Source organism: Pezoporus occidentalis, unplaced genomic scaffold (genome assembly GCF_034315485.1).
Source record: "Pezoporus occidentalis ecotype Australia unplaced genomic scaffold, CSIRO_AGI_Poc_V1 ctg64, whole genome shotgun sequence".
Lineage (NCBI taxonomy): Eukaryota > Metazoa > Chordata > Aves > Psittaciformes > Psittacidae > Pezoporus > Pezoporus occidentalis.
Window position 1 is genome coordinate 2,605,715 of NW_026915987.1, and position 27,558 is coordinate 2,633,272.

The 27,558-nt window shown below is 44.9% G+C and overlaps 1 protein-coding gene across 1 annotated transcript; it reads left to right on the forward strand.

Annotated features, from left to right (window-relative positions):
• The first annotated feature begins 4,312 nt into the window (after positions 1-4,312).
• On the forward strand, positions 4,313-23,842 carry TNFSF15 (TNF superfamily member 15). Its single transcript, XM_062640246.1, has 4 exons — positions 4,313-4,834; positions 11,278-11,329; positions 11,864-11,911; positions 16,872-23,842. The coding sequence occupies exons 1-4, from the start codon at positions 4,586-4,588 to the stop codon at positions 17,297-17,299; spliced, it is 777 nt and encodes a 258-aa protein (XP_062496230.1). The 5' UTR covers positions 4,313-4,585; the 3' UTR covers positions 17,300-23,842.
• Positions 23,843-27,558: the final 3,716 nt, after the last annotated feature.

The window sequence follows — 27,558 nt, forward strand, 5'->3', positions numbered from 1 at the left end:
AACCAGGTAGTTTCCCTGGTGAGAAATCTATCCACAGAGCAGAGGATAAGATCTTCAAGGGTATACATCCTGCAGGGACCATGCTGGATTTTGGTCTCTTTGCCCAATACATCACATCAAAGTTCTTTTAGGAGACTTTGAACCCTTATGCTCCCCTTGTGCCATGCCACTTTACCCCGGTGCACTCCATACAAGAAGCCTGGTATAATGTAAAGCATCCTGTGTAACATTTACCTTTCCCTCCTTAAAGACAGAGGGGTGAAGAAAGGTGACTTGAACACCACAAGAGACCTGGTCTATTTGTGTCTCACCTGGGGTCTTGCTGCTGGGAAAGGTCTCCTGGCGGCAGTAACAGGAGAAGCAGCTCAGCACAGCAACAAATGTGGTGCCCAGTGCACCTTAAAATTCAAGAAATTCCAGGTTGTCTATGTTGTGCTGAAAAGCACCATGGTTTGCAACAGCACACACAAGGGGATACACCAAGATTTGCCCTGGAAGGCTCTCCTGAAATCCCTAGCATGGTGCAGTTCCCATCCCACAATCTCTGCCTCCTCCACAGCCATGGGCTGGAGCCAAGGACATGGGAGCAGCATCGCTTTGGGCCATGACATTCCTGCAGCTTCTGACACCATCGGCTGGGAGTACCGCCCAGCTGATTGTCTCACTCCGCATGTGGAGGAGGGAAATGTGCTTACAGGATAGAGCCAAAGGAGGATTTCAGTAGCAGATGTGGGAGGTCACAGCAGGGACACAGCGGCTGGAGCTGGGAACCATCCTGCACACTCCCACTCCTTCCCAACATACGTCATGCCCTGGCAAGGGGCAACTTGAGGAGCTGGCCCCCCTCTCCTGACAGACCCAGTCCAACGGAGTAACATCTTCACACAGCAACCAGCTATGTCCTACTTCTGCTTATTGGTGGTCAGGAGTTGAGTAAGACTCATGACTGACCTGAAAAGCCCCTCCTGACACATATCCATACCGACTATGCCTAAGGCGAAACCCTCCCACAGCCCTTGTACACAAGGGAGGGAATAGTCTCCCTTCCAAGGTGGTTCTGGTCATGCTAAGATGAGCCACTCATCCCTCTGCCTTCCTTCCAGCCCTGCTGTTCTTGGCAATCACAGCCATCAGCATTTGAATTCAATGGATATCCATGTGCTGACCCTGGTGTAGTAGAAATTTCCACATCACTAGCATCAGCTACAGTCTTTCCATGCCACATTTGAAAGACAAGAGACTCCAGACACCCTACCAAAACACCAAGCAGGAAGGATATGACAAGATCAAGAGGATCAACTTGCTGATTCCCCCTCTCCTCCCAGTGGAAGGATGCTCCGTGCTTTGTCTTTCTAAGGGGAATCTCCCAGGATTCAGCTGGAAACAGTGAAGATGAAACATCAACCATCCTGACCAAAGTCAACAAAAATCATTTGGGAAATTCTTCAGAAATGTGTGAAATGGTCTTTCAATGCTCAATGACTTTTTCTCCATACTCACTGCAAGCTTAAAGTCTAAAATCACAGCCACAGCCTGATGTAGACAAGGAATGAATAAAAATGCAATATGCTAAGCATCTTCCAAGCTAAAGACAGAAATGCCTGTAGTAACATCATTGTGTACTTTATCCTCACTATATATACGATTCATCTTACAAAATGCCTTCATACAGATCATACACAAGCATGCAGAAAGAACAAAGCAGAGAAAGAAAGCAAACTGCAGAAAGAAGAGAAACCTCAGCAGCACAGAGGTGGCATGCCCCAGCGACAACCTGCTTTTTTGGATGCCTAATTCCCTTCATGGCTTTTCTTCTCTGTAGAAACATCACAAATTCCCACATATTTAACTTCACAGTGTATCATCTCACCTCTTTAAAGCTTGTTAAAGTACAGAGGTGAACTGGGTTGGTAACCCCTGCAGATGTCTCTAATAAATAGAAACTAGTCAAGAATCACAAGCTGGAACACATCTGATGTGAGCAGAAGAATGTACCCACCAGTCAGGGCTGAGAACACCAGGGAGCCCAGGAGACATCTGAAAAGCACCATGACTGACAGCTCCACTCAAGGGGAAGCTGAGACCGTTGTGGACACTGAAGGTCATTCCCTGTTCTGCAGCAAGGGGATGGAAACATTCCAGGCAGGAGCACCCTGTGTGCTGCAGTGCAACCAAGGGGAGCAGAAGCCCAGCACTGATCTGCAGACCTGGCTTTCTTCTGGCTGCTCTGATTTATTCTGCTGAGCTGTCTTGGGCAAGTCACCTCCTGGCAAATAAAAGGCACGCAGTGTACGAGATGCATTTACATTCTGCAGAGGAAAACCAGATTTTTTTCCTTCCTTTCTTGTGATTTTTAGGAACAAATTCTTAGTTTGGCATCACAACCAGGCACATGGATCTGTTCCCATCTCATATTAACACCCAGCCCTCTCTCCCCAAGGCCCCAGCAACTCATCCTCTTCCAGCCAACGGTTTGCAGGTCATACACCACTGCAGGAAATCCCAGGCCAATAAAAGGTTTTTAAGAGCTCTTGAGCTGTTTTAACTCGGGATTCCACTGGAATTCCCTGGAAAATAAAACCCAATAAACAGCAGGGGGGTTGCTAGTTTACAGATTGGAGATGTGTGGCTGGCTGCTTGTGAGCACTTAGACATTTGGTGGCACTCACAATGAAGAGAAAATGAACTTTGACATTCATGGCCAAAATATTAGTACTAGGTTTTTTGGACTCTGCCCTAGAATAAACAACTGGGACCCCAGAGAGGGAGAGAAATAAATCACATCTCTACACAGCACTTCCACAGAAATATGAGTTTTCTTTCTGCTTATCTTAGCAGCACCTTCCTGCTCATTACGGTTTTTAAACTGATGATGAACACAGCCATGGCTGCCCTGAAGTCAGGTCTGGGCACTGTAAAACCACACAGCAGCCCTTGTCCTGAAGGTTTTACAGCCTCAATAAAAACAAACAAGGAATTAAAGAAGGAAAGAAATCAGTCACTAGCCTAAGGTCACAAAGGAGTTCTGTGGCTTGGCTCGGATTAGAACACAAGTCCTTTGTTGCTTTAGCAGCTCTCTTGTCCTGTCTCCATAAACCATATAGGGTTTCATTATTTCTTGCTTTCTCTTTCCTGCTTTCTCTTCCCTTGACCTATTCCCAGTCCAATCTGCTGGCAAGGATTCCCATCCCCACTGCTGGCAGCCTCAGCCATCTTCACTAACTAAATTATCCATTACTCAGAGCATGACTTTTAGCTTTCTAGCACATCAAAAGCAGCACTGGACTACTGTAAATTATGATTTCTAGCAGCGATATTGAAGTGTGAGTGATAAGAGCTGGCTGGAGTTTTATTGGGGGTTGGTGTAGACAGAATGGGATATGAGAAAGTATTTTTCTTTCTTTGATATTATTTTGTAATAACACAAATCTGAAATGTTTCTCATAGGCAGGTGGGGGAAACCTTGTTGCTCTTTCACTAAAAAACACGCAAGTTTCCACCCTGTTTCTCTACGCAGGGAAAAAGGAGAAGCTTCTGCACAGCAGTGTGTGTGTGCATGTATAAAATGAAGAAAGTTTCAGTTTTGGCAAGAGCCATGTTTTCTTATGGAAAAATAAATCCCATTTCAACAATCTGGATGAGTCTGTACGTCACCATCTCCTCAGACAGCTCCTGCCATGCCCTCCCTAAACCCTACCAAGGCCAGGGGATGGAGGGTGGACTACTGCTGTGTGCCGGGGTGCGAGCATGCAACCAGCCTTTCCTGGCACAATGGAGCCCCTTCCTACTGGACATGGGCTGCTGCCGGAGCTTGTTCCCCCTAAATCAGGTGCTGAGCAGCTCCTGAGGTTGCCGATAGGCAGCAGGTCCTTCAGTCACAGACAGCAGCTATCAATAAACATGACATCACTTTTTTGCCAAGTGCAATAAAGTCACAGCTTTTCCAAGACATGATAACAGGCTCCTTTGAAAGCACAGTTACTGGGTGATGACGAACCCCACAACACCCTATTTTAGGCCTGACCCTGGATTGTTTGGTGCAAAAGGTACATTGACTGCAGCCTGCTGTGAGTTCTGCTAAGATGCAGGAATGAAGCAACTTTCCAGAGAACCAGACTCCTTCTTTGGGGTCCCTTGCGATACCCTCTATAAATCTCTTCCTTTCTCTTCTTGGGGCTGTGCTGAAACTGCTGGGCTCCGGGCCACCACACGCTTGCAATTGGCTCTTGCTCTCCCCCTACTTCTCACTTTCACTCCCATTGGTTTCATGTTCCCTTTGCCAGGCGGAAAAGCTTTCAAGTTTATCCAGCCCAGCAGCAGGGTTTATCCTGGTTCCACCCACTGGGACTTTCCTAGCTTCCTTCTGCACAGAAGGGGGAAAAAAAGGCAGAGGGAGGCCAGCAGCAGGCACCTCGGGGAGCTCAGGGAGCCGCAGTGCTCTCTTTCCCTGAGCTAGGTTTCTATTGTAGGCGGTGCATTCCTTGGGAGGGAGGGTGTGTGTGTGTGTCGGTGCCTTCCCACACTCGGGGCAGCTCTTATTTAATGGGGGTCTCCATGCAGGGCAGACACCAGAGGAGATTTTGCCATGCCCAGTTCTCATCCAGGAGCAGCAGCAGCTCGCACGCCAGGAGCTGTCATGGACCGTGGGGCTGAGATACCCATGGAAGAAGTGGCTCCTGGGACCAGCCCGGCTGCCAGGATGCACCTCCGGGAGGATTTGAAGAGGATACGGTGCGCAGTGCTGCTGTGCCTGCTCTCCGTGCTGGTCCTCGTGCTGCCCATTGCCTACCTGCTGGTTGGACACCTCAGAGCACCCAGCTCCTGTGCTGGACAGGTAAGAGATTGATGGCTGATTTCTATCTTGGTGCGCTACATCCCGCGTCTACAGGGTTGGGTTTGTTTGGTTCTTTTATGCTCTATCATGAGTTTCTCATATTTAAGGGAATGCAAGAAACTCGCTGTTACATTCCTTCTTCCTTACTCAGAGCAAATCTGCCTGGGATAAATGTTAGTTTGGTTTGGTCTTTGTAGGCAACGCTTTCTGTTCCTCTTAATTTCATAAAGGTCACAGCACAAGGCACAACTTCAAAACTTTTAGTGATGTGCTGAAGGAAACACTTAAGAAAAATGGCTAGTTGATGGAAATCAGTGCCTCTCCACTAATCTCAGCCAGATTTTGACACTATGGTTCATCTTCTTCCCTTCTTTCATGTTAAGAAAGGAGAATTCCCCTCCCAGTGTCCTATTTCAAGAAACATCTGCTGACTGTGTTGGTGATGCCAGCGGGTCAGTGCTCATCATCCATCACTGGACAGAGAGATACAGCTCTTGCTTATTATTAATACAAACTCCTGCAGTTGCATGATTTGAGGCAGTTAAGGAGTCTAAATTTAATTTTCACATCCCAATTTTACTTCCATCAAAACTTTCTCAGGATCTAGGGCTCTCCTCTGCTCATCTCCTTTGACAAACAGCTAAACTCACTTTGCTCCTAGCAAGATAAGCTTGCTGCTATGGTTGCTTCTAATGCTTTTCTATGCCACCCCACTCCTTCTTGTGCCAGACTGGAAACAAGTGCCTATTTCCACAATAGGCTATGAATTCAGGAGGGTTGCCCCATGCTAGAATGATGTGTATACACCTAAAGGTTGGAAGAGCTATGGTTTGAATTTTAGCTTCAGGTCTGAAATTCCCCCAGTAATTATCCTACTTGTCCTATGCTCACTTAGGAACCACAACAAAGAAAGCAGTGTTAGTAAGTGACCTTGAAGGCAGCTTTCTAACTTCACACACATTTAGCCTAAGGATGTTTGGAGAGCGTGACAGCTGTACCCATGGCTGCACACATGCGCTCTGGGCTGCACAGGGATGAAGTCAAACGGGCTGGCACGAGTCTGCACAGCTTGATTCTCACGCCCAAGCGATGCTGGACTTAGGGTGCAGCATCTTCTGTGTTATTATTAAACCTTGTGCAGAGTTAAGAGGAGATGCATCAGGCCTAGGCAGTACCTAGGGCTGTTAAATCTGCCTATTTATTTCTTGCATATGTGAAAGTGCACGTTACTGCATTGACCCTTTTACTGCTATCACAAGGATGCTGGAGAGGGACTCTTCATCAGGGACTGTTGATGGGTTCAAACTTACACAGGGGGAGTTCAGGTTAGATATAAAGAAGAAGTTTTATACTGTGAGGGTGCTGAGACACTGGAACGGGTTGCCCAAAGAAGTGGCAAATGCTCCATCCCTGGCAGTGTTCAAGGCCAGGTTGGACACAGGGGCTTGGAGCAAGCTGCTCTATAGTGGAAGGTGTCCCTGCCTGTGGCAGGGGTTGGGGCTGGATGATCTTAGGGTCCTTTCCAAACCAAACAAATTTGTGATTCTGATTCAGGCCAGCTAGAGCAGGTGCACACAGAATGAAGAGGTGCTTTGGGCAGTCTCAGCTGCATTGCCCTGTGAGGTTGTACAGAGCAGAATAGTTCAGTTCTTGAAATGATCTTAGAGTGAAATAATAGCAAAATGTTAGCCTGTCTGATTGGACTAATGCGTTCCTGGCTCTTGAAGTTGTTGGCAGAGTTACCGAAGTATTTCTGTGAGTGGGTTTGGCTCCTGAAGAGGAAAAGCACAATTTAAGCCATTAGGCTTGCTCTAGCCTGGGCTACACCAGTGTGTTTTTCCATGCGCATGCACAGATTGTTAGTGAGTATGACTCCCACAGTGATGCAGTGAGGTGATCAGATGACTTACAGCCTCTTGTGAGTCCCAGTGAGGAAGAGAATAATGACTGGGGCTGGCTGCCTGCCTGCTTCCTTCCTGCCAAGGCCAGAGGTGAAGCTGCAGTTCAGCTGGATCCTGTTTTCCATTCACTGCTTGTGACTGTCACCAGTGTGGTGCAGCAGCAGAGTGCTCTGGCTGCCTATGAAGCTTTCTGTTAATTCCCCATAGTGCTGTGTCATGCTGAGCTCTGCAGCTCAGCACAGCTGTAGGGAGTTTCAGTCTATGGGAACACTTCCAGGTATAAAGGCTCACGGGAAAAAGACTTTTTGTATTTCCTACTGCATCTTAAGCGTTACAACTGGATTGTTAAAGGATGCTCTTCCCTCATGTGCCCCTTTGATAACCCAGATCAGAATGATAGAATCATATCATAGAAGCAAGGTATGGTTTGTGTTGGAAGGGACCTTAAAGCTCCTCCAGCTCCAACCCCTGCCACAGCAGGGACACCTTCCACTAGAGCAGCTTGCTCCAAGCCCCTGGGTCCAACCTGGCCTTGAACACTGCCAGGGATGGGGCAGCCACAGCTTCTCTGGGCACCCTGTGCCAGCGCCTCAGCACCCTCACAGGGAAGAGCTTCTGCCTAAGAGCTCATCTCAGTCTCCTCTCTAATACCTAATATTTAATCTAATATTACTATTTGACCTAATATCTAATTATTCCAATCCTAATCCTACCTAGAAGGAGAAGGTTGAGCCCAGGTGAATGTGTCAGAGCCCTCTGTGGCACTGGTTTTGGGGTGTGGATGCCCTGGGCATACTGGGAGCAAGTGGGCAGACCCAAGTTTCACCCACTGACCCTTGCATCAGCAAGCTCACAAGAGTCCTCTTCTTGCCCAGGACCAGAGCTGAGCTGAGCTCACACATGCCAGATTATCAACTTCATGTGCATTGGGACAGTGGGAAGGGGGGAATTCAGCAGCAGGTGAAAAGCAGAAGCCCATCCTCCCTGGAGCAAGGAGGAGTGGGAAGGGAGCTGGGGAAGGTTTGTACAATAGGGTTCTGCCTCTTGCATTCACCTGCAGGGTGAGGCAGTTCATTCATCTCTGCCTCTGTGTGGGTGCACGTGGTGCCACATTCTGCTTCCAAAGGGACACAAACTCACCTTTTCCTCAGGAAACATCCCTTTCAGAAAAAAAGGGGGGCAAGTTATGTCAGCACAGCAGGACGGGTGAGCTACCGCTTCTCTCTTTCTCATGGTATAATGCATCTTGCATGAATAATTGAAGTCTGCTGATGGGTTTCCTCCCTGGACACCTTCCAGGCTTACTACACTGCCTCCCTTTTGGAAAAAACAAATCACTTCATTTTGTTCTTCAGGGCAGAGGAAGGTGAGGAAATAGAGTTCTAGTGATCTTTAAGCAATGACACATGGATGGTGTTATCAGCAGGAAGTCTGTGAAAGGCTCTAATAATGCCTTTCCAGGGGAAGGTCCAGGAATGATGTGTATCCTTCCCCAAAGGGAAGCCAAGTTTCAGTCTGAGTGCACAGATCTACCATGGGAACGGCACAGCAGCAAGGAGAGCATCTTTGGGCTGCCTTAGCAACTCTGCTCAGCTAGGCCAGCAGAGCGGAACATCAAGCCCTGCTCTCTGGAGATGTTGTTACTTGGATTTATTTTCATGGCATCCCTAGCATGCCAGGATCACAAGCAGTGTAAAGGGAAATCCCAAAACCTGTTCAAAGGCTTGACATGAACCTGTGTGCCATGTCAGTCTTGCAATGGAGAAGGCAGCTGTTGCAGTACAGGAGTCATAGAATCATAAAATCATGGAATGGTTTGTGTTGAAAGGGACCTTAAAGCTCCTCCAGCTCCAGCCCCTGCCACAGGCAGGGACACCTTCCACTAGAGCAGCTTGCTCCAAGCCCCTGTGTCCAACCTGGCCTTGAACACTGCCAGGGATGGGGCAGCCACAGCTTCTCTGGGCACCCTGTGCCAGCGCCTCAGCACCCTCACAGGGAAGAGCTTCTGCCTAAGAGCTCATCTCAGTCTCCCCTCGGGCAGGTTAAAGCCATTCCCCTTGGCCTGTCCCTACAGGCCCTTGAAGGGCATCAAAGCCAGTTTTCAGTGGCATAGGACAGGTCCCTATCAAAACTGCCCAGTCTGGGCCATACAGCATCTCTGGAGCTAGCAAACCTCTGTGTGCATGTACCATGTACGACCTGTACAGACCCTGCCCATAAAACAGTATTTTGTCCTAAAAAAAGATAGGGTGGAGGTGCTGGGGATATTTTGCTTATTAATCTCTCTCTGCCTGCAATGCCAAGCTGCTTCTCCTGTACAGTTCCCCACCGTATAGCCGCAGCCCTTCCTGGAGGTCCAAGAGGCAAAGCGTGTGAGCGAGGATGTTCAGCCTTTCTTTTTGGCGTTAGCAATATGTATTCTTATCAAATAGCACCATTAGAAAAGTAAGAACCCCAACTTTACCAAGCAGCAGAATGACTCCACACCTCGCAACACCCTGCTCTATCTACTGCATCATACTGCTCTTTAGCATCTCCAAATGAAGCTTTCTCCTCAGCTTTCAGTTGAAATCTTTTTCTTTATTAAAAAAAGAAACCCAAACCCAAAACAAGGAAAAACCCCAAAGTAACCCAGAATTCTTCTTGCTATCCTTCCCACTTTCCCATCATCTCCGTTTGTATTGCAACCTCCAAGTTTATTTGCAGTACTTCAGTGGAAGCTAGGCTTTACATATTTAAGCAGTCCCACTGAAGCTACATGTTTGAATGTAGGTTTGTGATTGATTTGCAGCTCATTGCGGTACTGAGCATCGTTAGAAAGTCTGTCACTTCATAAATATGTAGGAAGTGTCACATAAATAATGGTGTAAATCAAGTCATTCACATAGATATCTGGCCAAAAGCAAGGGAGGAATGCTCGAGGGAAATCCTCCACATGCATCTTGTGCTTCCCACCAACAGAAGGACAAAGTCACCTGGCTATGACGATGTCACATCACCTGGCTATGATTGTGTCCCATCAGAAGTACAGTCGTGTTTAGATGCCACAGCAAGCAGACAGGACCCTTGGTGGTGAAGGGGTTTAAAAGAGGCTTTTCCCTGCTGTTTTCCTTCTCCATTTTATTCCAGCACACTGGAATAGCTGTTTTAGAAACGATGGTTTTATTCAGGAGCACAGGGATGTTCCGTGCTAGTAAAACCTTAAAATATCTCTGGACTTACCAGTGTGGCTGGCAGTCCCCAAACCCAGGCAGCCTGTGATTCTCCTTTCAAAACCAGTCTTCTTCATCCAGCCACTATATATCATCTATTTCCTGCTTCTCCTGTAGTATTTGAAGTTATTCAAGACACAGACACCAGGAGACAGCTTTATCATCTGTGCGTTAATATTATTTCAGGCTGTTTATGAATATGCATCAAATCATTGCCTGCAAGCTGAGCAGGCTCTGTTTGATGTATTTATTGCAGCTGTTCATTAAACACACTATATCAGACCAATGTGCTCCTGACAAACATTGAGTAATGGGCTTCCTGACAGCCAACCCCGAGCTGGCTACATATCCCAGACTGTGTTCTTTCTGCAGCCACACTGTTGGCATAGACCTGCAATGAACTGTGCCCTGGGGAAAGCATAAGGGATGCTCCTCACACCACAGGGAGTCTGGGTCCAGAGTCAGCATCCCACAGCATCCTGCAGTTAGGAGCCATAAAAGAATTGGCACTTGGCAAGAAGCCACTGGCTGTGCCCAAGCATTATTCAGAAGGACCAGCCTTGTTAGGGATGCAGCAGACAGACAGCAGCTTCCCTTTGAACTGCTTGACCTAAACATCAGAACCGCTTGGTGCGGTCCGGGGCCATGTCCTGCTGCTATGCAAATGCATGTTGGTACAGGGATGGGTTATGAGCACGCTGGGGCTCAGCTCTGGACCAAAATGTAAGAGCCAAGGAACTGTGAATCACCCTGCTGTCTCTTGGTAAAGCATCAGTGAGCTGCAGAGCTCACCCTCTGCCACCTGCGCTCTCCGACAGTCTCAGCTCCTGTCCACCCTCCAAAGAGGCTGCCCAACATTCCAGACAGTCCTGAGACAGGGAGGAGTTGCTCACATTGCTCTGCAGAGATTGAGGACCAGGAGAGTCTCTGAGCAGCAGAGGTGCTCCAGCGGTGCTGGATGGAGTCACCATCCCAGTGGAGGGCTAGCAATCACTAATTCACACCAGCCACTCTGCCAGTCCTCTCCTAGTTGTGCCAAGGGCTCATCCAGCCTCTAAACAAGACTGGAGTTGAGCACAACCATCACTACAGGAGCCCAGCTCCTGTCCCTGGCACCCTTTCAGAGGCACGGGCAGTTTCAAACAGCAGAAAGCTCTTGCAATGAAGCAAAGCCTTGTCAGGGCTTGTCCTTTTACACAAGAACTCTAGCTGAACTTGGTAATGTTACAGTAGCACATTCCATTTTCTGGGATAACACAAACAAGACCCTCTATGTCGGTGCTGTACATGCTGGAGCCTGGAACTAACCCATTGGAATCTCTTCTTGCAGGTCACAGAAGAGAGGGGCTCTCGCTTTCTGAAGCAACGGGCAGTAGATACTGGTAAGTTTGCTTGTTCTTCCCTCCCCATCCCCAACACCTTTGTGTGCTGAGGTTTAGCAATCACTGCCGCAGCTCCCAAACCCCTCCCAAGCCAAACAAGCCAGGGCAGATGGAGACAAACCTTGCTACAAGATACAGGGAGATAACTGGGGCCGTAGTGAAAGTGCGAGCCACTCCTAATCCCAGGACTGGGCAAGCTCGTTCTAATGCAGGCACAGACATCCCCGGCAGCTCTCTGGGATCAGCGTAACATGGATTTGGGAGCCCATGCACACAGCCCTCTGATCCATGGACACCACAGCTCCTCTCAGCTCACCCTTCAGAAATATAGGTCTAACGAGCTCATCCATATGCAAAGGGATTTTATTACCTCAGTGGTGTCAATAAGCAGTCTCAGCAGGTAACTCCTGACTCATATGCAGAAATGGAAAGGGGCTGCACAGGTTTCCTCAGCACCACTGGTCACCACTCACATCTCATTGACTTGAATAGCATCTAACATGCTTACTCCTGACTTTTCCCTTTTTCCCTCAGTTACAGAAACACTTCCCAGTGCTGAAAAGCCAAGAGCTCACCTGACAGGTAATGTTTGTTCAAAAATAAAGCGTTTCCCATGAGTATTCCAGCAGATGTAACCTCAGTTTATATGGAGCTGATAGGATCAGGTGTTGCAAGGAAAATAACCATCAACTCTGCCTTGCTGACCGCAACAGATTGACTGCAGGCTGTGTTTGTAGGAAAGGCACTGCAAAGGAGGTAGTCGACAGAAGTGTTGTTGTGTTTCCAAGATGGAATGAGGCATACCTGACCATGGCAGAGGGTTTGGAACTAGATGATCTTAAGGTCCTTTCCAACACAAACCATTCTAGGATTCTATGACTCTATGCTTCTTCCACTGAAAGAGAAGCTCTTGCAACTGTACTAAGTCCCTGGAATTTTAGTGATCTGCTGAATCCCTTAGGAAAGTCAAGGAAAGGAGCCCACATGGAGCAGTGAAGTGGGATGAACTACCAGTTTTGGGAGAAAAATCAAGTAAAATAAGATCAGTTTTAGACCTTATTTTTCTGCAAGATCTTTCTCAGGTCACACACACCATGTTGCCATAAAACTGCTCCTGTTTTCCATGGAAAAGGAAGGATGAACACCTCCAAGCCCTTATGCTGTATTAGGAAGGTGCTGCCACAAAGCTCTATTGCAGGGTAGGCTGAAATATGTTTCTAAGGGGCTACTAGCGTCTGCAAGGCCACCATCTCACCACCTCAGCCGTGAAGGTGTAGCTGTCACCACACCAAGGACGCTGTCCTGAGCCTTCTGTCGTCCTCACCAGCTCCCCCCACCTGGAAAATACAGGTATTATTTCCAGGAAAGAGGAAAAATTCATGGCTGGTTCCCATGGGGATGGAGCGGAATGCTGAAAGGCTCTCCAGCTGCTCTGACCCAAAGCAACTTACAGCTCTCAAAACCTCACTACAGAGGTGACCCCAATGCCCTGTAGTTGCACCAGGGGAGCATGTTAGTAACTTGAAACGTGCAAGAAGTGACATGATGCTTCGCACAAATTCACCTACAGGGTGAAATCAATCTGTATTCCAGAGGTGAGTTCTTTCCCAGCATAGTTTTCTTTCCCTAATCCACAAGCTCCTCCCTTGGTCCCATCCCCTTTCGCATGCAGGTTGCTAGAGCTCCAAAACTGACCTGTCCTTATTCAGAATCCTATCTTTGCTTAAGTGCACGTTTGAAAGAGCAAAAGGACCATGTCTGCTAGTGTAAGTCTCTCCATTTCCCAACTGCCCCCATGCTAGGGAGAGGGGGCAGCCACATTTGGCCACAGCATGCATGAAAAGAAAAAGCTAAGGGGTTCTGCATGTACTATGTAGCCATCAGAGAACCTCATTCCAATGAACTTATCTTTGACCTTTTTCAGCCCAGTCTTATTTCTGGTGCTGAACCCTGTGCAATGAGTTCCCAAGCTTAGCAGAGCATCGCAGTCAGGAAATACTGTTTCAGACCTGCTGCATGATGATTTCTTGGGTGCCCCCTTCCCTTCTCAGAAACCATGGTTCATGCATAGAAAGCGAAAGAGGAACAATTATACTTCAAGTCTATGGGACATTCCGCCACTGCAGGTATACTTTGCAAAGTGAAGGTGGTAGACTACAGACTCTCACTTGTAGGAAACCTCTTCCAGCTCTCTATTCCAGCACACATATTCTGACACATACAGCTTTTTAGACACGTATAATCTGAACGTGAGGAGTGAGAGGAACAAGGGCTAGACCCAGTACTTTCACAGCAATGCACCATTGAATTAGCAATAGCAGAATGACTCAGTGTTTTCATTTCTGTTCCTTTATTATGAACTTTTCACCTGCTTTTGGTCTTTTTAACACACACGGAGCATTTTGAACTTATCCAAACGGGCATCAAGATCTCTTCTTCCTGGGTGGCTATAGCTAGTGAAGAATACCTAGCTAGGACTTTTCTCATCCCCATTCTCTCCTGCGCAGTAACATGTATTTAGTGCTGACTGTGCCGTGCCATCATCCCCTCTCTGACTTGTTTGGTTGCACTTTGGGGCACAATACAGACCAATGCCTATTCCTTCTTGTCACCAGCCTGTGGCATGGTGCAGGAACCCCACTGAGGTACCTGGCTCACACTTACTGTGCTGCCAATGGCCCCTAGACGCTCCACTAAATCTGGTTACTTTCTGGTTCCACTTGATTGTTGGAAGTAATGACCTTTCTAAGGGTAGTTATTAAACTCCCAGGGCACAACAGGAGACTCAGACTCTAACCTCTCACTGAGACCAAGACTCTGGCCTCAGAGTCCAGTGTTCAGTATCAGGTTTTCACACTAGTGAGAGTTTAGATACCCCGCAAGTTCAACAATATGTCCCACAATGTACCCAAAAGCTGCCAAGCAAAAGGGGTTCTTCAGCAAGGGACTAAGCCAAAAGGGATTTGATGAATGGAGAAATAATTTCACATGTAAGAGATGCAAAAAGTTTATAGCGGACAGGAAAGTTGAAGGAACTGTAGCAATGAGCCCCTTATTAAAAGCAGATTTCATTGACTTCAAGAATCAGCATGAGAGGAAGTATGGCTCCATCTACTTACAAAAGAAGTAAATAAAAACTACAAAGTACAAATGCTGCTAGAAAAGATGTGCTGTATTCAAAGGCATTTGAACAGGAATTTTTCCCCCGATCAGGATTGAAAGCATGGGAAAAATTAACTTGAAAATAGAGAGCATCAATGGAGTGAGATTTATCCTAAAAGGGAGGTTGTAGCTGTAAAACTTACAGTTGACTAATTCTAGAAATTATGAAATCATGTACTTCACTTAAGCTGCCTGTTAGTAAGAGACATTGAAGAATTGGGTGTCACTGACACCCACTGCATCATTCTACATGGAAAAGAATATTTCACATGCAGCTTCTCTTCAATTTCCCCCCAAAATTTCCAAGATGGAAAAGAGCCCAGGACATTTCCCAGGAATTTTCTGATCTTTTCTGATCCTTCCCATCTCAAACAGTATTTCATCTGCTACCAACAGATCTCTGAGACATGTTACTCCAACCTCTTGTAAACCTTATAGTGACCCAAATGCTGCTTTAAGCTTTTGCCAGGACTCAGACCTGTCTTTAGACACCCTGAGAAGTAGATGAGGATGGAGGCAGACCATGAGCACTTCCACTTTCTTTTATTCCTCTCTCTCTGTATCAGGAAAAGCTCCATTGGCTCTAACCCTTATAGTTCTTATAATACTGCTATAACTTAGCTTGGCTTGCTACCACAGTCCCTCCTACACAGAAATACTCCCCTCACGTACTTAACCGACTGGGGAAAGACCAGAGAGATTTGATACTTCAGCAGCACTGACAAGCAGGCTGAAAAACACCCATTATTTCATTGTGCTACTCAGAGAATATAAAAGAAATCATACTCCTAACACCTTCTTGTCTCTTTAGGGATTATTGATTTCTAGAAGAGACAGGGAAATAGATGCCATTGGGAGCTGAGCACGTTGCTTTTTCTGAATCTCATTTCACCCAGGATAAACCTAATGGTTATTGTCAACAGAGTATCACAGTAATCAGTACCTGCATTCCATTTGCATCCCTGCCCCTTCCCCAAATATTAAATCAAAATAAACTTTAAACATTAACTCAAGCTCACAAAAAATGTCTCATTTCCTGGAAATCAATTGCCTCAGTCTCTCTCAGCATTTATGATTAACTTTTCAGGTTCATTTTAATACCTGGCAGAACCTGAATGGTTTTTATCCTCTTCCTGTCCACCACTTCACCTGCTGTTTTACCACAATAATTTAATGTGGCAGACAGTAAAGAAAAGAGCAGACAGTAAAGAAAAGAGAAAACTCTTTTGCTTCCCTGAATTAAAAAATGAGTAAAAAATAAGTCTAGGACTTATTCTCCTGGGTGTTGTGTGAGAGAAACTGAAAGAGCAGAGGAGAGGCAAAGGAAATAGGGCAGCAGTTCCCTGATTCATCCCCTGAGACCCTTGCAGCCAGGGGAGCATTCTCAGCCTGGATGAGACTGATGCTGAGGTCTGGCTTAGAGCTCTGCTTGTGATCAGCTAACCACAAGACTGGGAAAAGCCTGGAGAAAGCTGAGGCTGACAACAGCTTAGGGTTTTGTTCCAGCAAAGCATCAAAGAAAAGAAAAGGAAAAGAAAGAGATGAAAACAGTTCTAAATGTAATGCGCTGCTTTGGATTTGGGCCTCTTGAAGCACAGCGGGGTCTTACGAGCACTTGATAAAATCAAATGACACCAGTAAACCAAAGGCAATTCTAAGCAAAATGTTTCATTGAGAGCATTCATGAAGCTTGACACAAGGGCTAACAAAACCTAACATCCTTCAGAAGCAAAGTGGCAGGAATAGAAGCGTCTCAGTGTTTGGTGATAGATCATGCTGATCATGGGGAAATATTTGCATGCACAGTAGTGTCTAAGAAACATAACTGTGAGCCATAGCTACTGAAGAAAATGATGCTTTAAAATTTCTTATTCCTGTCCTGAACCATTAGTTACAGGCATGGTAACTATGTGCAACTGCCCCAGCACTGGTTTCACTTAAAAACAAGGTTTTTACTCTGTAAATAGGTAAGATAGCACCTTGGATGTGTAGGGTATTGCTCCACAGTGCCACGAGACTCAGCCTTCAGGAAGGACAGTCTCTTCATTCAGGATCTGCCCACAACCAGGACATCCAGTCACAGCATGCTCCAGGTAGCCTGTACTGGCCAAGGTCTTCCAAAAGCATCTTGACTTTAACTCCTGATTGCTCAGTCTGGATGCCTTATGAACACCCTCCAAAACCATCACGGGATAGCTGGCCTGCAGCCACTTCATCTCAGCTTTCAAGCTGTAAAATAAGAACATTTCTGTCCTAGCATTTTTATTACCCCATTTAAATAGTTCACCCTTTGAAGCGGAGATCTCACATTGCATCCTACAACATATCCCTGGATAAAGCAGACTAACCCACCCCTTCTTCATCTTTCTTCTTCCCACAGTGAAGAGACAAGACCTCACCACCACCACGGGAAACCATCTGCCCATCCTGCAGTGGGAAGACAAGCGAGGCTTGGCCTTTACCAAGAACAACCTGAGTTACTCCAGCAACTCACTGGTGATACCTGTGTCTGGGGACTACTACGTCTATGCTCAGGTCACTTTCCGAGGGCCAATTGAAAATCACACTAAACCAAACTCTGTCACTGAGATCATCACCAAAGTCACTGACAGTTACCCTGTGCCCACCAATCTGCTGACTGGCACCAAGACCCTCAGTGAAAATGGAAATAACTGGTTCCAGCCCATTTATCTGGGTGCTGTGGTCTCCTTAAAAGTAGGAGACAGGCTAATGGTCAATGTTAGTGACATCAAGCTGGTGGATTACACCAAGGAGCACATCACTTTCTTTGGTGCTTTTTTATTGTAGTCCTGGCAGCAGCCAGTAGGGTCTTCCCATCAGGGTCCTGGTGTGACCTTACTGGATCTTGGCTTTGTGGGTGTATGTTGGGGTGCGAACTCTGTGCTGTTATCCTTCTGTACTGTCACTTCTCTGCAGCTCTCTGCAGCCTTACATTAAGGGGTAGGGAAAGCTGAAGCTGTAGGCTGAATTGAAAGAAGCAAAAACGACTTAGAAAAAAAAAAAAAAAAAACACAAAAAAAGCCAAAACAACTCCCCCAAAAAACCCAACAACCAACCAAACAGAAAAAATGAAAGTAGGATGGGAGGAAAAATACGTTTTTGAAAGTGAAAACTGAGAGCTCTTCAAGAGATAAGGAGGAGCAGTTTGTATTTGTGGGTGGGATTATTGATCCGGAATATTGCAGCTAGGCTACATCACTATCTCCACGTCCAATGTATAAATTAAAGCCACAGAAAAGTGGTTTTGAACTTTCTCCAGCACTTCCAGTATAGTTTTGCATGACCCTTCTTGAGATTCTCAGTTCTAAAAGGTAACTCCTTTCCATCATTTCCTTCTAGAACCATAGAAACAGATCGATACTTCTAAAAGGATTTGCTCAGTACTTTGCACTAACAAAGCTCAGATCATCAACTGCTCCATTAATCCCTTCAGTTTCCCTCTAAAGTGGATTTAAATTCTATCTTGTGCTTTGCAGAAGCTACTTTTGAGTTCTTTTTCCCCCCAAGAACATTTTCTGTTTCAGCATGAAACCTATCCCTGCTAGGGCCTAACATTAGGAAAACAGAATAGACAAGGCACAGAGAGGCACATAGCAAAAATTCCCACATTTTTTAAATCAACCACTGATATTCTGGAAGAAAACCTCTGCAACATTTTGCTTTCCCTTATGTTTCAATTCAAGGCGAGTGCAGCTAAAGAAATCACTGTCTTGGTGCTCCCCCTTGCAACCACTGCCAATGCTGCGGCAGTCCCCTAACCACAAGAGACTCCCCAGCCTTTCCCTGGGTGAAGGCTGGCAACCAGCAGTCCATATACAAGGTTAGTTCCAAAGACACCATCATGGCATGCCATGGGCAGGTGTGGAGCTCAAGAACATTCACCTCCCCACCTCACGCTTTTCATAGACCTATTTTCATAGACATTACTGTCTCTCAGGGAAATTCCCCAGCTTGTTTTCTCCTTCCACAATAAATAGATCACTGACAGTGACTCAAGTCATGTTCTCATAGACTTGGACTTTACACTGTAATCTGCTAACGAGGTCTCACACGTGAGCGCCTACAACCCAGTCATTCCTGCAATGACCAGATGCACTCTCTGCATCTTTTTCTCTTTCCTTCCTCACCTCATTGGATTTCCTCCATTTTCCACTTTTTGGCCAGGAGCGACAACATGGTTTGGTTGCCTCATTTCCACTCAAAGCCATGCTAGTGCCCACTGTTCATGTCAGGGAGTCGCTGAGGTTGGGGAATACATAGCACTGATCCGAGCTGAAGAGCTTAAATGGGCAAGGAAGTTCTGTGATGGAGAGACCCCAGCTACAGAAAAGATCATGTGCAGCTAAAACAGCAGAGAGACCAGGCTTCTTTGTCCACAGTGAGCCTCTTCCTAGCAGGAGATAATGTATTGCTATAGAAAGACCTGCTTGAGCAGACAAGGCAAAGTCAGTAGCACAGCTGAAGCACAGGAAATGACAATGAAGGGGGAAGGAAAAATTGGTTTTTGAAAGAAACTAAGAGCTCTTTAAAACTCTGTAGGCTAGGGGTGAACTTTGAGTGACCAGAAAACCATGTGGTAAATCTCATAAATGGAGGATTTAAAACTGACCTGTCCGGGACAGGTGATTCTCAGCAACTAGATAGGAAAGTTTCTGTGAAGTGTTATGTAGGATGGATTTGGTTTGTCCTTGGGAAAAATTGGGGTGCAAATTCTAGCTGGCTTGAGACAGTTATAGAAATTCAGAAATCTCTTTATTTCCACAAATGAGATGAGACAGCATCCTTCTGAGGCCATAATGCTTGTACAGCAGATTACCACAAAAACTGTATCTAAGTCATCATCCCTTAATGCCTCATGCTCTGAATGATGGTAAATATGAGATCTGGGGGAGAGGAGAGGTGAATGCAGTATTTTGCAAAGAATAAAAGAGACTTCTATGGGGTATATACACACATATAGACATATATACGGAATATACACATGTGTATATATTCCATAGAAGTCCTGGGAAGCCCATTGGCAATAACAGGCCTTTTCTACCACAAGGCACATCATTTGTGTCCACTGTACACTAACAGTGCATTTCACAAGCAAAATGGTGCCTGCTGCAACTCCATTACAGGTGAGACTTGCTTGAACCATTTTCCATGACACCAGGATATTTATTGTAGTCCTGTTAGAGCTGGCTTTTCCACCCACATCAGCTCTTAGTACATATAGCACACTAGCACATTTTAAATTACATATAATAATATATTTGGCATTACTTGTTTTAAAGTGGTGCAAACATATTAATCCACACATCTAACCGAGTGGAAATCCTCTCTTTCTCTCTTTTTCCCCCCTTTTGAGTGCTAATAATGTTTCTGTAATAGTGACCAACAAATAGAACAAATATGCAGGGACTGATTCTGACCCTGTGGTACGTCAAATCCTCCTCCACAGAAGCCAATGGCTTAAAGTCAGAGTAAAGCCAACTAAATGAGGCAGAGAACGAGCTTAAAGGGAAATATCTCAGGCAGAATCCATGAAGTGGATGCTCAGATTTTTCCCAAAGCTAAATAAGGACTGAAGTGTTCTGAGAAGTTTGCGTTTAGTGAATTAGAAAATCATCTGTAATGCAAACCGTTTCTCGAGAAGTGAAAATGCAGATGCATCAGCATTTTCAATTGAATGAGAGGACAATGCAATCTGGCCATGTGAACAAGTGGCCTTTCCATCTGTGGTCAGACTGAAAACAGGTTTTGGTTTGGGTGGATGTGAAACTAAAACAGTTGTAAGAAAAAAATCCAAGCTGGAGAAAAAAGGGTAAAAGAGGCAGCTCATGTTAAATAAGTTAAAACTGTGCAATTTCAGGGTTTGACTCTTTATATATTTTTAGGAAGCAGAACAAAACCATTGCAAGAAATTATTTTTTTTTTTTTTTGTCTATGTAAAGCCTGTTCAAAATACTTCAATTCTTAGGAACTTTCTCCTTCCTTAGTCTCCTTGGTCCCCAAAAACCTAACACTAAATGTAATGCAGATTCATTTTTAGTTCCACTTACCTACCATTCTCTTTCCCCTTAAAAACTATTGATATGTAAGCATTAACTTTTTTCTCCATAGACATAAGGAAGTCAACTTAAATCAAGCAATAAGATATAAGCTCCAATCTTACCAACATATACTTGTGCTGTACTTAGTCCCGAGCATGTGGCTAGAGGGGTATCATTGTCAAAGCAAGCTCAGTTTTCCTATTTGGTGTATGGGAAGGATAAAAATCTACATTGCTCAAATGGAAAGGGGATAAAATGTTTTACCTATGCCAATATCAAGTACACCATTGTAGGATCAACCCTCCAAATCAAGGAGCACTTATGTGGACCGTATCCAGCACATGTATGTTGGCAGGATTAGGGTGTAGAGGTGTAAAACTGAAGGTTATGTTCCTTAGCAAAACATAACCCAAATGATGAAAAGGATACTGCTGGGATGAGTTTGGACATAACCGTTCAGTAGCTATTAGGATAAGCACACCAGTAGAAAGGGAAGTTGGGGGAATCTAATTTTTCACCTCTGTATGGTATAACTGACCACACTGTGCTGTATTTTATTTATCTCCTAAATGGCCCATCATTTCAGATGAGAAATGAGGAGAAAGTTCATTCTTTAGAAGAATCAGGAAATGTCAAGAATCCTTGCCCAAATGTGGGTATTAGATACCAGTATAGCATTTTGCTACTGTAAAGGATTTTGTATGAGTGACTGTATTAATGCCTTGTGCTTCAGCACTGATGTGTTTTTACCAGTAGAACTGACTTAGCCTCATGTTTCCAAGCTTTGTGATAATAAAAATGCAAGTTAATTAATGTGACAACTTTTGATCCTGGTTTCAGAAACTCTAACCAAATGGCACAATTAAGAGGAGTGAGCCAGTAGAGCCAGATAATGCTGATATGAAACTTATTTCTTGTGTGTTAATGTGTGAATGATCCTTGTTTTATGCACTGATAGAGGTCGCTTACCAGAGTGAACTCCGAGTCAGTCTTTCCCCCAGGGTCTGTAGAGACAGAAGGCAAAGCCGTAAAGGTTGAGCAGATTTCCTTTGCCAGTCCCTTTGCAGGGCGGGGAAAAGCTGATTCCTTCTTTTTGCTATTTCTTAGTCTATTTTCAAAAAGCAAGCCCGAATGAAAAGCAATGATCATCAGAAGCTGCATCATAGCTGCACCCACTGAGCACCCATGGGAGACAGGAGCCACAGTATCGCCACCCTGCCAAAAAGCCAGGTTTGCCTTGTCTATAACCATGCATAACAGCTCCTTGGCAGCTTAGCAGTTGAATGCTTTCACTTGTTCAGCTCCAGGCACAACAAAGCTAGGACATCCTGGCCAGATGAGGGTCAAATGAAGGCAGCCAAGCTATGGACAACCTTAGCCCTGTTCTAGCTCAAACTTTGCTGTCCTTACTCTTTCAGAACAGCAACCACTGGCTATGTATTTCTAATCCTGGATGTTTGATCTTCAATTCCTCTGCTGCCAAGAATGCAAATTCTTTCATTACTGTAGCAAAATTGAGAAGTTTTCACATAGATTTTGTATTTTCAAATTTTCTTTTGTTTTCCTGGCTGGAACTTGGAGTGTCACATTTGAATTGCTTCAGAAGAGGTTTCTGATTAAAGGCTTAAGGCGGGTTTTTACTTGAGAACTCTGACAGAGGACGTGTTTACCCTGGTTTCCATCCACCTGCAAATGCAGCCTTTGTAGATGAGCCAAGATTTCATTAGAGAATAGGAATAAAACTGCTTTCTCCTGGAACACCAGAAAGATTGAGGAGGTTGAGGTTTTTTATCCAATTGCAACCTCACATTTAAAAGAGCAGCAAAAGTAAATTATAATTTTCCAATTATTTTCTGTTTTAACTTGAGCTAAGCAAAATTCATTTGATTTATTGCCATTTTGTTCTCTGCTTTGCACACCCAGGGTAATAGCTTAGCATCATCTTTGTGGTCTAAATAAAGTGGCACATACAGCCTCCCCCATCGAGCATTGTGCTTCATTTTGCCTACCTTTAACCATATAAAAGATGTCTATTCTCAACAATTTTCTAGGCTCCTTCTCTAGCCAGGTAATGGTAAGAGATGCACATTCCTGAAAGGCTACATAAGCTAGGAAAGGTGGGGATAACAGAGGTGCTTCTCTCCCAGGGCTGCAGAGGGATGTGCGTAGTCTTTTCTTAACTAAATGCAAGTAAGATAATGGCAGCACTTGGTGAATGTGATCACTGCACTGCACTGCACCCAGCTGGATAGAGCTGGCAAGCTACTGGCAAGGCTGAATCTCTGTAGGGCTTAGCATTAGCAAATATACATGTGGACATGAATCCTGAAGGAAAGGAGAACCTCACTTCCATATGATTAAGTTGTTGCTCCGTGAAATTCATCCTGCAGAGTAGAACACTACCCATGAGAGTTCCTTGCTCTCATCTTTTGGCCAAGATGCCCAACCACAGCTGGATGTGCTACTTGCCAGCTTTGTTCTTGTATGAAGACCCCTTTTCCCAGCTGGGGACAATTTCAATGTCACCATTAATATGTCCAGCTTTTAGGAAGAGCTCTGGCAGGAGCATGGAGACTTTGTCCCCTAAGCATCTTGCAGGATGGAGCATAAGATGAGATGAAATATAAGTGATCTGCTCTCATAGGAAGTCCTATGCTATAAAAATCTCAGCTCTTGGCCAGGCAGCTGAATAAGTGACATGCTTTCTAACACACTCAGCATCCATCAGACAAGTTCTCAAAGGAAATGAGGACTCCACTCTTGGGTTTGTTTCTGAGGCCTGGTGCCAAAGCTAGATTAGGAATTGCACAAATAGGAGCTGTATTTATCAACAGCTCCAAACTCATTTTGCCTCGGAAGTATTATTGCTAAATCCTTCAGAACATCATGAAAGGCATTGCTCAAGAAGTTACAACCTGGTTCATTTAGCACCATAAGTCAGGACTGTTTGGGGTTTTTGATGAATGAACTGAAGTAGCTTTCCAGATGCTCTCATTCTTGCACAAAGAAACGTTCTTTCATTGATTGTACAGTTTGATATTAAAACATCAAAAAGGCACTGAAAGTGATTGCTGCATATTTATTGATACTGTACATATGGTTTTAATTTTATGTGAGAGAAACTGTAAAAACCATGGTATAAAGTTTAGCTGTATCGTACTTAATAGCTATTTATTTTAGAGAATGTTTTTGATGCTTTCTGACAATAAAGTTTACAAATAGTTCTTTAAAAAAGAACTTTGTCTTAAAGCAGAAAAAAAAAAATAAAAGCATTTTATTTGTTTCATATTTATTCCTGAGTCTGTCTTTATTCTAATGAACACCCACCAAGTGCTCATGTTTACAGCTGGGAAGGGCAGATCTTTACTCATGCCAGAGTGGTTGAAGCGTGCTCTGTAATGCATGTTACAGAGGTTCTCAGATGTGTAGGGTTTGGGTATTTTTTATGTAAGCTATTAATCACATACAGAATACACACAGAGAAAATTTATCCTAATCCAAATAAGCCAAATTCATCTGAGGACAAGTTTCAGGCATTTTCACAAACCTTCCTTTTAAGGGCTTTAAAGAGAGAGTTTTGGGCAATGGCATATGACTGAGCACTAGGGGAACGGGTTTAAAATTAAACATGGGAAGTTTGGGTTAGATATAAGGAAGTCCTTTACTGCGAGAGTGCTGAGGCACCAGAACAGGCTGCCCAAAGAAGTCAGGAATGCTCCATCCCTGGCAGCGTTCAAGCACAGACTGAACAGAGAGAGCTTTGGGCGATATGGTCTTACGTGAGGTATCCCTGGCCATTGCAGGGTGTTGGAACTGGATGACCTTAAGGTCCTTTCCAGCCCAAACCATTCTGTGATTCTATGATTCTCAGTTCCACACTGATTTAAACCTTTTTCTCTGAGAAATAGGTGAAACTCACTTTCATTTTTAACGGTGCCAAGCGCCCTTAAACAACATCCATCTCTCTCCAAAGAGACTCACAGTGCATCCCCAAAATGTTGTACCTTGCTTTAGAATAAAAAGCTCCCATTTAACTCCTTTCTGCTCAACAATAAGAAGATTATTCAGTAAAACCTCACTGTGTTTTGACACTTCTTTAGCATTTCACATTGCAGCAGAATAATAGAAACAGAATATATTCAGGATAGATTCAGAAAATACTTGAGTCTTCAGTTCCTAATTCTCACAACTGGACTCAATTCACCAACTCCTCAACTTGGTATTTCTGTAAAGATACCAAAGGAAAAAGTAAACCTGCATGCAGAGAACAAAGTGGGAGGAATCTATGAAGGCATCAGCAAGCAAAAAGCTGTCAGGGCATGGTTATGTGAAAAAAAAACCCACACAAAATAAAGGTTTGCTCACTACACTTCCTTTCTCTCATCAGCACCTGAAAGCAAATGATGAAAAACGGCATCTTTTCTAAGTGCTGCCCATGCCCTGACCCTATATAGCAAGGTGACTTCGCTTCTTGAAGAAAAGGAAGTGAGACTTCTGTACTTAAATCAGGGGATTCTTTAAGACAAAACCAAGGAGATCTGAAACAACCTTTTCCTATAGCAGTGGGACTGTTCCTCTTTCTTATCGAGTTATCTAGTGAGAAGGTAAGAAAGATATTACAGCATGTGGAAAACTCCAGTATGTGGGTACATAGGTCCATTGAAACCAGACACTGCCTTATTTGTGTGTTATCAGCATTGTTCTCAGGCTGAAGCTGAAAACACAGCACTGCACCAGCTACTACAAAGGAGAAAAATAACCGTTACAGCTGAACCCAAGATATTTACCCATCAACTGCAGCTAATTCTCATATAGGCAAACCCATTATTCCTTACCCCCACTTCCAAATTACAATCACAAACTCAAGAAGATATTTATGGCCATTCTTCCCAGAAAAGTCTTACACCACCACAGGGTTAATCTCCTAAGGGATAAGGCAAACTACCCTGCTACCAGCTCCTGCTGTACACTCTCTGGAGGAACTCGGGATTGAGCTACACTCCATTCTCCTTTACTTTCTATAACCCAAGTCAGATCACTGCAGAACAACAGTGATGAGGGGACATCAGGCAGGTCCCAGTGTGTCTGGCCTATGTAATTTCTCCACCCTCCCTTTAAGCCTGTCCATTGCCAGGATGCAAACCTTCAAACACTAAAGCTGTCTCATAATAAAGGAGTTCATACTCATCTTCCTATGAAGGACTGTGGCCCCTCAACACAGTCTCTACCCCCTCTATTAGCCCTTCAGAAGTAGCTACATCTCCTAACTCCAGAAGTTCCCAAGGTCCCTCTGCTGACACACCAGACACCCTTCCCTTTGCAGCAGAGGATACAAATGAGGCTATTTCACCTTCATCGCACATTAAGGCCAGTCTAATGTCAAGGCTCATTCACTTAGGTTTATGTTCACACAGCTTAAAAAGTCAGCAGAAAATATATAACTTTAGCTCATGCTTCACAAAGCAGGCATCTGATAGCCTCCTGTGGCCCTAGAAATCACCACCCCAGCATTGGGGAATATTTCATGTTCAGTAGTTTTCCCCCAAAGTGTCAAGTAAGCAACCATCTACAACTCAAAACTCCGCTATATTTTCATGCATTACTAGTACAGTACTGGCAGCAAGCAGTGCATTCAGATCAGGATTCAGCTCCAGAAACACCACATTGGCAAAACAAGAGGTGAAGAGACAGAAGATTCATTCTTACAGTAAATCAAAGACTGAAGATACTTAAAGATACAGGCAACACTCCAAAATATCAGCCCAACGGTCTATTGCAGCCAATACTTGAGCAAGAGTGGCAGAAGATGTTGTTTAGAGAACAGGGTTCTGACAACTATTCGATTCATTTATCTCCTATCCTATTGCAGCCATGCTTACATCTACCATAGCAGGGTTTTCAGAGGGTACATCCATACTTGTTCCCTTTAGTAACAAACCCATCAGTATCAGGTCCACAAAATGACTAATGACATTCTGAACAAGCCTTATTTGTTCCTTCAGTTTCCTGAGGAAGATTCCCAAAATTCTTTCCCTGCTGTGTAAGAGAATCTTTACCTGATTCAACCTGAAGGTGAGAACAGCCTATGAGCCCGGGGCTGCAGCACTAACCTGGAGCACAGGAGACATGCGATCAAGTCTGGGACAGGTTCTCCTTTCTGAACATGACAGTTGCCCGTCAGCACTTGTGTTTCTGGTTGTTTATCACTCAGCAACATGCACCACATGAAAGGAACCACATCAGAAGCCACGCTTGCACTCTCTTCACACATCCATGTGGGAGGACACAACCTGTGTGTCTTCTTGGCTACCAGAAGCCACAGGAATTAGCATAGGTGTTAATCCACAGAGTGATTAGCTTACTGCACCACATGAGGCCACCCTGCAGTGAGCAGGGTGCACCCTGTGTCAAAGGAACATCTTTGCTCAAAAAGGCCACCAGTAAGTGCTAGCATAATAAATACTACTGAACAAATGTCACTTCTTTTTATCCTGCCATCTTCCCCGTTCTTATATAGCACCACAAAATCCCAGCCTGCTTTGGGTGGGAAGGGACCTTAAAGCTCACCCAGTTCCAGCCCCCTGTCACAAGCAGGGACACCTTCCACTGGAGCAGCTTGCTCCAAGCCCCACTGTCATTAATATCAGATCTGAGAGACAGAAAATAGCCATCAGACAGGACATTGCTTGCTTGCTTGCTGCTGTTTTACCCTTTGTGGGCTTTTTCCATCTGACTCTTCATCTAAAGTAAGTGTTTCTTTTTTTCTTTCCCTTCTTCCCTGCTCCCTCTGGGACAGTCACAGAACGAGGAACCCACCCTGCAGTTCTTTGAGACCCATGCTCCATGGGTCAAAGAGGGGCGCAGCAGAAGGCTGCTCTCGGCCACAGCACAGCCTTCCCACAGCAGGGACCTACAAGGAATTCCAGGAATCACAACAATAGGCTCAGGGAGCACAGCAACATGTCCCACTCACCCTGTAGTCATCGCTAATGATTACTTATGTGGATA